Source organism: Protomyctophum bolini (genome assembly GCF_963924005.1).
Source record: "Protomyctophum bolini genome assembly, chromosome: 8".
NCBI classification, from domain to species: Eukaryota; Metazoa; Chordata; class Actinopteri; order Myctophiformes; family Myctophidae; genus Protomyctophum; species Protomyctophum bolini.
In genome coordinates, this window is record NC_137869.1 from 24,676,632 (window position 1) to 24,689,176 (window position 12,545).

The 12,545-nt window shown below is 45.1% G+C and overlaps 1 protein-coding gene across 4 annotated transcripts in view; it reads left to right on the top strand.

Moving 5' to 3' along the window:
* The window catches only part of ptprsa (protein tyrosine phosphatase receptor type Sa), a 254,365-nt gene that overhangs the window by 162,941 nt on the left and 78,879 nt on the right, over positions 1 to 12,545 (top strand). For all 4 annotated transcript variants that reach the window (XM_080770974.1, XM_080770973.1, XM_080770972.1 and 1 more), the window contains exons 11-13: positions 1,231 to 1,578; positions 5,227 to 5,420; positions 11,284 to 11,401. In XM_080770974.1, coding sequence (XP_080627100.1) covers positions 1,231 to 1,578; positions 5,227 to 5,420; positions 11,284 to 11,401 — 660 coding nt within the window. The remainder of the gene's footprint in view (positions 1 to 1,230; positions 1,579 to 5,226; positions 5,421 to 11,283; positions 11,402 to 12,545) is intronic.

The following is a 12,545-nucleotide window of genomic DNA, read 5'->3' on the forward strand; positions in this document are numbered from 1 at the left end:
TCTCTCTCTCTCTCTCTCTCTCTCTCAGGCGAGTCCAAGCTGTATAAGAGCCTTGGCTCAGATTAGAAAGTAGAGGCTTTTTGACGAGTGTGACTTAGAAAGTTCACAGATGTGTAGTTTTTAATATGTGTTGGAAGAAGAAGTGCTCCCGCATTTAAATAAATACAATATAACCAACCCAGCCACTGTGTTGGAAAGCTATTATACAACAAATCAAAATAGCTTTCCTTCTTATTCGCGAGCTGAGAAGTAGAACTCCCTTTTAGCTCCGGTATCTCTAAAGATGGGTATGAAGATAGTTTTCTCTCTCTCGTAGCTATAGGGCATATTGTGTCGTTTGTGAACTGGGAACCTTACTTTTCAGAAAATGTCAAAAAGAACCTGTGTTCCATGGATGCAATGTAGTTATTATTTGATCACAAGCTCTTGTTAATCCTTTGGTTGGTGCAGTATATTTATAAAACCCACCGACGTGTTTCCTTCACTTAAAAAACAGCAAAAATAGCAGTCTTCTTCTTAGTGCTGGAGGGAGAGTGCTTCATGGCACCATTAGGGATCAGCGGTAGTACCAGTGGTTCTCAAACCGTTTTAATGTCAAGGACCTCTATGACTCCTGAGAGCACGGCTACTGTAGCAGAGATACAATTGGGTCCATTTGTACGGTTCAAGAGTTACTGTGCAGACCTTTTGGAAGGATCCATTTGGAACCCCCCTCAAGGAACATTCCCTGTGGGTCCCTGCATGGACCCCACTCTGAGAACCACTGGTTTAGACGGCTCAAGAACAGCATTTGAAATTGTCTTTAGTAGAAGTGACATTGTAAATTGTCCAGGGGTAGTCATTCATTACAGTTATCCCTGACGGTAGGCCATCTCGGCCATCTTGCTTCATTATTACAAACGCCTGTGTCATAACTGCCATTGTCCTTTTTTTTTAAAAGTCTTTTCCGTTTACATTCGCAAGATTATTTCTTTCACTTTACGTTGAGCACATTTTGTACCTTTTTCCCCCCCATTCTTTGTACGCTTTCATCGTTCTCTTCTCTTTTAAGTTGAAGCTTTTCCGTTTTATCATTTTCTTTATCTCTCCCATCTTTTTTTTGTTTTTTGTTTTTCACCCCTCCCTCCTCCCCTCCCCCCCCCCCATCCTGCCCTAACGCCCATTCCTCCCCCCCATCCTCGCCCCTCCCCCCCCCCCCCCCCTGCTTGCCCCCCCCCCTCCCTCTCCCAGAACCCTCAGCCCCCCCTCAAGACATTAAGTGCAGCAGTTCCAGCTCCACCACGCTGCTGGTAAGTTGGCGCCCCCCGCCTGTGGAGAGCCAGAACGGCGCCCTGGCGGGGTACACGGTGCGCCACCAGGTGGTGGTGGCGGCGGGGGAGCAGCCGCCACAGGGAGGAGGAGGAGGGGAGGCGGCCGCCGAGGCAGAGGAGCCGCCGCCTAGCGTCCCGGCCACAGAGCAGCAGGTTCTGCTGCAGCGGCTGGAGAAGTGGACCCAGTACCAGGTGACTGTGGCCGCCTTCACCCAGGTGGGGCCCGGGCCCGAGAGCGAGCCGCTGATGTGCCGCACCGACGAGGACGGTAGGTGGAACCCGCCCACCGCCCACAGAGGGCACGAATGGAACCAAATGGGGTCCATTTGGTTCCATTTGTGCACTCTCAGAGTTATAGGGTTCCTTGAAAAAAAAAAAGTTTGAGAACCACTGATCTTACTGGACTCCTATAGCCTGAGAGCTAACGTGTAAATCAGTGTTATGCATATCCCGACGAAAAACCTGGAGACTGACATTCAGTAAAAAAATATTTTTTACCAAATAAGAAAAATATAATATCGTAAAAAAAAAGAAGAAACCATGGGCACATTAATTGTGTCCGTGTAGGACATAATTGAAGACCCCTGTCACTCATTACTGTCGGATCCTAATCATATTTTATACAATACGTCCAGTGGTTCTCTCAAACGTTTTCATGTCAAGTCCCGCCCCACCGGAAACAATGCTGTACACTGTGTAATGGCTGTGATAGCGTAGCGTGCACATCACAAAGTATGCGTGTGTATGTGTGTGTGTGCGTGCGTGCATGCGTGCATGTCTGTGTGTGTTCACAAGATAAATTGGTTGTAAGATTTGCGGTGATAGTCTTCCAATTAGAAAATGAATCAGGTTGGGGTGATAGGATCAGACATTTAGGATAGGTTAGGTTTAGTGGGTGGTTGGGGTTGGAATTAGACCTGATTTACAGTAGCCTACACATTGTTGCGCGTCCGTGTTTTGCACCAACATTTGTTCTACAAGCTCACAATGTGTTGCATGGTGGCGTCAGTATTGGCTTAAGCGTTAACGAGGGCATTTGAAAATGCCGTCCTAAAATGTGGATGTCCTCACAAGTATGTTGTAGCATTACAAACATGCGTGTGTGTGTGTGTGTGTGTGTGTGTGTGTGTGTGTGTGTGTGTGTGTGTGTGTGTGTGTGTGTGTGGTGTGTGTGTTACTCTCATGGCGTGTGTGTACTTTACAAGCATACATCACAGAGATTGACAGTGTACCACAGACACTTACACACATTTAATGCCCACTCTTCAAATCAAGCACTTCCAGCCATGTGAGATGAAATAAGAGCATCCAACAGTAGATATCACCCTGGGGAAATCTAGCGTGTCACTATTAAAACCCAGCCAACCTCGTGCAATTTATAGCCGCTGTCGGCGCCGCCGTGTGTGTGTGTGTGTGTGTGTGTGTGTGTGTGTGTGTGTGTGTGTGTGTGTGTGTGTGTGTGTGTGTGTGTGTGTGTGTGTGTGTGTGTGTGTGTGTGTGTGTGTGTGTGTGTGTGTGTGTGTGTGTGTGTGTGTGTGTGTGTGTGTGTGTGTGTGTGGCGGTTGGTTCACCTCCTCCCATGTTCTCTGTGTGTGTGTGTGGTGGAGGGTGCATACTGTACTTAGCTCCTCCCATGTTCTCTGTGTGTGTGTGTGTGTGTGTGTGTGTGTGTGTGTGTGTGTGTGTGTGTGTGTGTGTGGCGGTGCACATCCTCCCATGTTCTCCATAGGTTTTCAATAGTATCCTATCCTACTGTGCTGGAGTTAGTTACCACGAGGCGGTGTTGATTTCCTTCAACTAAAACTATGACGACCACCTTTTTTCTCGGACGAAAACTAAATGATAACTACGCTTTGATGACTAAAACCAAGTCTCCATATGTATATTGACAATTTCGTCTACACGTAAAAACTAGACTAAAATGTCAGGGCGTGACTATAGTGAAGAAGAGAACCAGTAGAATTGAAAGCCAACTTGAAAAAAATTATCATTGAAAGGTATTTTATGTTTGGTTGCACTCGGGTGTTGCGCCCTGACAATAATGGCAGATCTACAAGCTCACGATGCTCAGCCTTCTCCTGCCAAGACGGGCCCCCACGACAGCTACGGCTAAGAAAGAGAAACAAAAAACAAGAAAGGGACCCATAAAAGCCATGTGTCCCGAGCCATGTGTTTGGGAACCAGTGCACTAGCGGTCCATTCCATATATTCCACCTCCCCAGTGGCTCCAGAGGAGCAGCTAGAGGTCAAGCTGCAGAAGCGATCTCACTGCTGTGGTTCCACGAAGGAAAGGACCCGGGGTTTTCATTTCATTTCATGTCACGTGTCTCCTCCTCCTCCTCCTCCTCTCGACCACAATCTCCCCCACACCCGGTCTCAAGCCGGTGACCTTCCCGAACCAGGAGCACATCTTCAAAGACCCTCTAGGGGGTTGCTGTTTTTTTATTTTTATATTGAGGTTGTGAGAGAGTGAACATGTGTATGGGAGTGGGGGGTGAAGACCTGTCATTATGAGAGTGACAAGCGCTCACAGTGATAGAGAGAGACATACGTAATATGTCTCTCTCTATCACCGTGAGCGTATACTGTATTATAACTGCACTGCACACAGACAGTCAGACAGGAGGCTCAGGAGAGCGAGGGGGGGCTGGTGGTAGATCGGCCGTTTTCGGGGAATACTTTTGGCGTACAGGGAAAAAAGAGCAGACTGAGTATCGACCCAAAGGTCAAGTTTATAAGTAGTCAATTCAATTCAATTCAATTCAATTAAATTCAAAGGGCTTTATTGGCATGAGAAAACATACGTTTACATTGCCAAAGCAGAAAGAACAATACAACAATACAGCAATACAATCAAAACAAAAATGATGTACTTTGAAGGTCAGAATCTTCAATAGATCAACTTCTGTGTACCAAGATAACTCGATGCAGGTATAGTGCAGGAATATACACAATGATTAGTCTTTAGGGTGGTTGTGTTCCATTTGATATCCTTCTCCTATCACAGCAACTCACAAATCTTGCTGCTGTGTTTTCACATTGTTGTACTTCGCCCAGCAGATATGGGAGTTTTTTGTCATTGGTCATGTTTTGCCTTAGTGTGCGAGTGGAGTTGCTTTGCATATGCGCAGCATGCGCCGCCCACCGACGCTGTATTAAAATACCGTATGCTCGGAAATCTCACGGTATCAACACCGTGGCTGTTCCTGGGTCCTTGGCCTGGAATGAAAGACCCCTGATGTATGTAGCAGACAATCCAGAGCCATTTACCGTACAATAAGCAAGGCAGTCACATTACACATCACATGCAGAGAGGCAGAGTGGTGCTTCTTTATCTTTATTGTCCTGAAGGATATTCAGCTCCATCATTTTGTTGTTTTCAGGAAAGAATGGGAAAAAATAATACATGGAGATGGAGGAATATGGGAGATGTGATGCTTTTCTCCGGGCAATCCCGCAGAAACGTGCATGTCTGTGATTGTTGTTTTCTTGTGTTTATGTGTTTTGTCTATCACTCTTGCCCTTCAGCTTGATTTGACTGTGAGCGTGCGTGCGTGGGTTTGAAGTGGTTAAACTGATTTTGACGGCATGCCAACTAGTTTTGTAAGCTTCCATGTCAACACGTGAGCTTGAAGATAGACTATCTTCAGTTATTTCACAACTAAAGAGTATTTGAAATTGTCAAACTAGCAGTATTAATATAATATAATTAAAGTCTCAACCTGCAATTTCTGCAATATACAATCAATATGTGATCACTTTGATTCGAATCACTGTCATTGTGGATTTTGAAACACAGATAGTGTGTCGGGGCTCCTTTCACGCTGTTTCACAAATCACAGATTAAGTGATATTGTATTTAGCTTTATGAAGCATTGTAAACGTTCCTTTTCGTTTTGACCAAACACACACACAGTTCCGGGAGCTCCTCCGAGGCGCGTGGAGGTGGAGGTGCTGAACTCCACGGCCCTGAAGGTCATTTGGAGGTCGCTGACCCCGGGCAAGCAGCACGGCCAGATCCGCGGCTACCAGGTGCACTATGTGCGCGTGGAGAACGGAGAGTCCCGCGGCCTGCCCCTCATCAAGGACGTCATGCTGGCCGACGCACAGGTACAGCACCCACATCACCTCCAATCACCTCCAATCACCTCAAATCACCACTCATCAAAAATGTTCAACGCCTTTTTCACCAATGGAATATAAAACAAAACGAAGCTATGATGACTAAAACTATGACTAAATAATATACTGACGAGTTTGACAACAAATAAACTAGACTAAAATGTTAGGGAGGGGACTAGTGGAGAATAGATCGAGTAGAACTTTGTTTGGTTGTGTGGTTGGGTGTCACGCTCCGAAAATAGCCGATCTACAAGCTCACAACGTGTCGCAGTGCCACGCGCTGTGAGCTTGTAGATCTGCTATTTTTGTCACACGGCTGAGTGTAAATCAGGCATTTTAACCAAATATTCCAAAATATTATTTCTTTTACCCAGTCAACCAAAACTAGACTAAACTAAAATATTTCCGATAACTAAAATGTTACTGAAACCAAATGGAATTTTATTCAAAAGACTATGACTATATAAAAGTGTCTGTCAAAATCAACAATGGTTCTCAACCTTTTTAATGTCAAGGATTTTTTTTAAATGCTCCAATACTTTTGAGATTTAAAAAAAAAAAACATTCAAAATTGTCCAATACTTTCGAGATTAAACATTGTTTTTCAATAGCAGATGTACAAGCTTGCAGGTAAGCTTGTATATATCTTCTATTTTTGAATAGCCAACCTATACAATATGGATAAAGAGGTTAAAACGTTTGTGATGCTGTATTGACACATTTAGCTAGCTACTGCTAGCTAGGAACGCGCTCAAGGACCCCTGGAGGTCCCCGGACCACACTTTGAGAACCACTGGTTTACAGTGTAGCAATGCCCAATAAACCTGCAGGCCGCAGCTTGACATTACTGCCAAACCATTTCCCTAAGCATAATGTAGGCTTTTAGAGCATCCAGGGAGCCTTTGGATCCCATTAACCCATTCTGACCTGAGATCAGATTCATACGAGGTTTTCCACTGGACACACACTGGTCTGATGAACCCATTCTGACCTGAGATCAGATTCTAAAAAATGTCAGTCGTTCTTCGACTTTTCAAAAATAGCAGACCTACAAGCTCGTATCGCGCCACTCGGTGGCGCGATATGAGCTTGTAGATCTGCTATTTTTCAATAGCTAAAGCATAACATAGTGCTAACACCAAAATGGGTGCCCGGTCAGAATGGGTTAATGTCAGAACATTATGAAAAGCAACGTGAAAGAAACTTTGAGATAGCTAATCGAACACGCTAACACCCCTCTGCAGCGTTATTTTAGTCTGAGTTTACCATATGTTTGCGTTCCAATTAAACTCTAATACACAAGAGGGAGTGCTACAACGTGAGATATTGGCACTGAGATATCGAGAGCGTGTCGTAGATCAGCACACTAGTGCCTGTATCTCTCAACACAGCTCAACCTCCAAGTGTGTTATTGCAAATAAACGTCCGCTTTACTTATCTGCATGTGTGGGTTTCTTTCCCCCTTTCTAGTGCGACTCCTGCAACCTCGTTTGGAAGTGGGATAAACTAAATCTAAAAACCAAAGCCCATTAAAATGAAAATGTATGGTCCAAATTGTGACTTTGTACTGTATAGCCATGTCAGAGACATGTACATTATGGGCAGTCCGTTATGGGTATAGGGATGGAAGTATTGATTAAATTAGATACACTTCATTCGTCCTCTGAAGGCAAACATGAAGCATTGCAGTAGAATGGAATACATACATAAATAAAACACAGGAAAGAACGATGGGATCAGTGAAGTGCAGGCTCATTAGAATTATTGCATTAATTACTTCATTAGATGAATCATCACAAGATGTCACACTTTACCGTAACACAATTTCAGCCTTAGCAAAACACATAAACGGGAAAGGTGTTATTTTTCTATTTTGTGCTTTATCAGGGCCTGTGAAAACAGAAAATATGTCCCTTAAGATATGGGAACATGGGAGGTAATATGAATGGATGCGTTCCCCCCCAGTTGGATTTCATTTCATAACACTGCAATCTTCTCTTCTCTCTCGGACCACAACAAGAGCTGTAATCAAAACTTCACTCTGGCCTCCTTTTCTCCCGTCCTCCCCGCCTGCCTTTTATTAGGGCTCTGGCATCACGGCAACCTCTGCCACCAAATGCTTGATTGTACTGCTTGGTATCAAGCACGAGAAAAAAAAACTGCTGATTATAGTATTCCGCATCCAGGGGGAAAAGGAAAAGTGAAATTGGCATGAAGGCATTTCACAGTTCACACACACACAAAAATCTTGCCTCTTCTGACAGATAGAATTATAATAGAAGCCTGTACAATGGACTCCCCCCCCCCCCCCCCACTTTCTTCTGACAAAACCTCTGTCAACACAATATCAAGAGGAACACAGCCCAAAGTGTGTGTGTTCTCCTTTTGTGTGCACCAGCAATCATCCACATGGAAATTACAGCCTTGAAAAAAGTCAGGGGAAAACAGAATACAAAAAAGAAATAAGGGAAAGGAAAACATCAGTACGCAATGCGACAGATCACATTCATGGCTGGAATGAACCGCCGTGTTACTGTATTTCTTGCACATGATAATGGTCTGTTGTGGAGCGGAGAGTGATAACGCCACCCATGTTACTTTGAGTTTAGGCATTCAGCTATTCAGCTATTATCCCGAGCGACTTAAAAATTGAGCCGAAGCAGCAAAACAAGCTTAAATTCCTACATCGGCAGCATCATATGCAAGCAATCAGAAGAAGTGCAAGGGTCAGCAACCCAGACAATAGATGTAGCGAATATCCCCATGTCCTTTAGAATTACCATGCATGAGGCGCGAGGCAATGAAATGTGCTTCTAAACGTGAGCACGCACAAGGTAATTAAATGTCACCGAAATAGAATACACACTACAGTACAGTAGGTCAAGATCGGCATTCCGAAAGAGCACGATGTTATTACGGCACCTTGTGGCTTGTATCCGCGGTAAAGAGTTTAGACGTCAGCTGTCGCTGGCTGTGGGTCTCGCTGGAGTTTTGCTTTTAAAAGTCCCTTTGATGTGGAGTTGACGCTCTCTCTTAGCTGCAGTACACCAGTGGCTCTCAGACACGTGGTACTGTATATGTACTGCATTAAGACACTTGAAAAGATGCCGTGCCAGTGGGACCCGCATAAGAGAAGATTGTTTTGTTGTTAGATGTCATATAATAATAATTCTACAACTGCTGTACGTGGAGATATAACAGTGGAGAGATCTGAATAGTCATTCGTACACATTCTCTCATTAGGATATACTAGGCCCTTCCAACTGTTTTAACACATTCATTTTTGTTGTCGGTGAAAACTATACAATGTGATCAAAACTATCGAAAATATGGGAAACCCTGGGGGAGGGGGTTCCTGGATCCCCCTCAAGGACCCCACTGAGGTTTACAGGCCTGCACACAATACTAGCTGATGCTTATAGCAAGACTTTAGAGCCCTCTGAAAACAGCAGATTTACAAGCTCACAATGCGTGAGTCAGCCATTACAAAACCATCAAGGCCTGGCAAGATATTTTATGTAGACAAAATCAATTGTAGATTTAGTCGACTAAAATCTTCAGGTGCTCACTGCTCAAATGTCCTGTCATCTGCGGGAGTATCAGAAATAGCTTACATGAAACAATCCAAACATGGACTTCTCATGGTTATAGTAATGATTCAAGCCGTCATGTTGTAAATTATTGGGTTGTCACATACGTACAACTCACCAAAACTGTTTCCCACTCCGGGGTGCTGCACCAAAAAATGCCAGGGCAACTCAAAAGACCTTATTTGTGGACACTACAGTTAATATCTACACCTGGTCATCATATACCTGTTCCCTTAACATAAATGCAAAGCTGCTTCTCAACACAAACCGACTGTATTTATAGCAGCGACCATTTCACTCTTAACGCAAAAAGAGCAAAATGGCTGCCAGCGTGTGGCTTTGTTAAAAATAAAAACGACCAGTGACCTTGCTTTCTGAAGGCGCCTCGGCGCTCGCTCACCTCCTGCTGCCACGACGGGGGCCTCTCTCCCCCCGTCTTTTTTTACTCCCTCTCTCACACTGCTGTTTCTTCCTTTCTCTTGTCTTTTTTCCTTCTCCTAAAACCAAAACGCTCTCTCCTGCTGCGCTCTGCTCCTCTGCTCTTTGGCGCGGGGGGGGCGGGGGGCAGTGGGAAACGGACGATACAGCTGAATATGTGAGTACAGAGTTTTCACCCGAGTGCTTTTTGCGTAGCGGTGGGAGGGGGGGGGGGGGGGGTTGGTTTGGGTCTATGAAAGTGGGTATTGCATCAAGCCAGCTCTACTGAGCTTACATCATACATTTTACGGACAAGTGTGGATAACGGAGTGGTTCAGAGGTCTCTCTGCTTCCAGCTCTGAGGTTAAACAATATACTCCCCAAGGACACACGTCCCCAAAGAGACACTTCTGTCTTCATGCACACTTCTACAAAATGGTGGCTGATGCAATATCCACTAACCTTGCTGTTCTGGCATGCTTATGCTACGTGTGTGTGTGTGTGTGTGTGTGTGTGTGTGTGTGTGTGTGTGTGTGTGTGTGTGTGTGTGTGTGTGTGTGTGTGTGTGTGTGCGTGTGCGTGTGCGTGTGTGAGTGTGTGTGTTGCTGTGGTGTGGTGTGTCTGCTTGTCTTGTGCTTTTTTTTGCTGTGGTCACTTTTTATTTATTTATTTTTTGCTATGCTTTTGTTGTTCTTAAAGGCCAGTCCACAACGATGATTTGCGATGCAATGAAACCGCATTGCGATACGAGAAATAGCAGGGGTCTACTCTGAATTGCAGTGCATGGTTAATTGCAAGCTGCAACTCATTGCATTGCTAATCACTGGGCGTGGACTGGGCTTTAGAGCATGATTTACTTCAACGTCATCTTTTCGTCCAGCTTCAAAAGATATGGCATCTTTTTTTCTTTTTTTCCCTCCGGGCCCTAAAGCTTAAGACACGTACGATGATTGTTCAACAGCTCTGTCTTAAGAGCCCGATGGCTGTCGGCCTGACTATAACTCACCCCATTAAACCTCAATAAATGAAATTTGCTGGTTTGTTTGTGTCACCCACCCACCCACACACACACACACAGACGTCCCAAAACCCACGTGCACCCGCATGAAGTATATCCCCACCCGAGGCGGCACTAAAAAAGCTACCTTCAGTGACCTCTCCCGTCGCTAATGCCGACACCCGCTTGTAAAAATGAAAAAAAGAAGAAAATCATTTAGAGGACGCTCCTCTTGAAAGATTCATTAGAATTGATCCGGAGCTCCTTCCACTTTTAGAAAGTGGGCTCACGGCAAAGTTAATGCCCCAACGAGGCCTCGCGCGGAAGGCGGCGTCCATCAGTTAATTCGTCGGCTTGGCGAGCGACTCAGTGAACGGAAGAAGAGGCCACTTTGCATTTATAAGCCTGATTTACACTTCGTCGTGCGCGGTGTCACGCACCGAAGGTAGAAGATCTGCAAGCTCACGACACACGGCGTCCGGGACGTGTGGGCGAGCTTGCAGATCGGCCATCTTTGGTGCGCAAAAACTCAGTATAAATCAAGCTTACATTTACCCCTGCTTGCACATCACCCCCCCCTCACTCCCCCCCAATGCTGTCTCGTCATCTCTGAAGATTTATCATAACTTAATGGAATGCTGTCCAATAACGTGAAAGGGTAATGTTGAATTTTAAAAGCATGCTGCGTGTATAAATTAACAGAGAAGGACGAGGCGATGTTTTGACCTAGATGGGGAGGGTACATTAAAGGAAGTGGCTTTAGTAAACGTAAAAGAGCTAACTTTAAGTCCTGTTCTGACACCCCCCTCCCCTTCCCTGTCTCCTCCCTGCTTCCTGCCCGCTGCAGGAAATGGTCATTGGAGGGCTCAAACCGGACACCACCTACTCCATCACGGTGGCAGCTTACACCACCAAGGGTGACGGAGCCCGCAGCAAACCCAAGCTGGTGGTGACCAAGGGGGCAGGTCAGTACCTTTTAGAGGAGACTGGAGAGACCTCTCTCAATGTATCCAGAAACCACATGTGTCTGTACCGTACACGGACAAATGTGTCTGTGGCAAAGACTTGGCCTTGTGTGTGTGGCCACATTTTAGATGTTCTGGTCTACGCACCATTTTACTGTTCATGATCATAAGATGCAAATACTGAATGTCAAGGCTCATTCATAGTCTGGTGGTGAGGTGACCACCGGAGCTGAAATAACGCTGAGCGGTGGTGAGTAAAAACAGAGAGAAGGGCTGGGGCGGTGGCGGTGGTTTGCTCTTCACTGCGGCTCGTGACGTCATGTTGTAGTTTGGTGGTCACCTAACCACCGAAAATCCAGACTATGAATACTACTTTAGTCTCCAGGTTTTCTTCAGAATATGTATGACAGTTATTTACAACAACACCATGGCATATTAGAAGTCCAGCTAGTACTATAGTGGTTCTCAAAGGTTTTATTTGCAAGGATCCCCTTAACTCTGTATACACTCTCAAGTTACAGACCTGTTATGTTCAGTCAGGGCTAGTTCTTTGTGTTTCTGGTCATATTTTGTCCACTCATTTTGTCTGTGGATTTATTTAGTCTGTGTAGTGTGTAGTTTGTAGTACTCTTTCAATTCCAGAAAGGAAAATGCACAGATTTTTTTTAACACCAGAACAAGATGAAGCATTAGTTATAAAATGCAACAGGGCACAGGCTGCATAAACCGCCGGCAATTAACCTTGTGGGGTGCCTATTTTGGGTATTTGATTATAGGCGCATGTGGAGGCTCGGGGGTAGAGTGCCTGGATGGGAACCGCAAGGTTGCCAGTTCGGGCTCCCCCAGAGTTACTGTCGAAGTGTCCTTGAGCAAGACACTGAACCCCTAATTGCTCCCGATGTGCTAGTTGGTGCCTTGCATGGTTTCCGCTGCCATCGGTGTGTGAATGGGTGAATGTAATGCACAATCTATGTAAAGCGCCTTGGATAAAGGCGCTATATAAATGCACCATTTACCATTTAGGCGCAACACAAAATATCTTCAGTGTAATACAAAGATGTTGAAAGTAATATCATCACAGTCACATTTATCATTGCAATCACGACCCACCGTTTTTAGAGATCAAGAAAATGCTGTGTTTGTT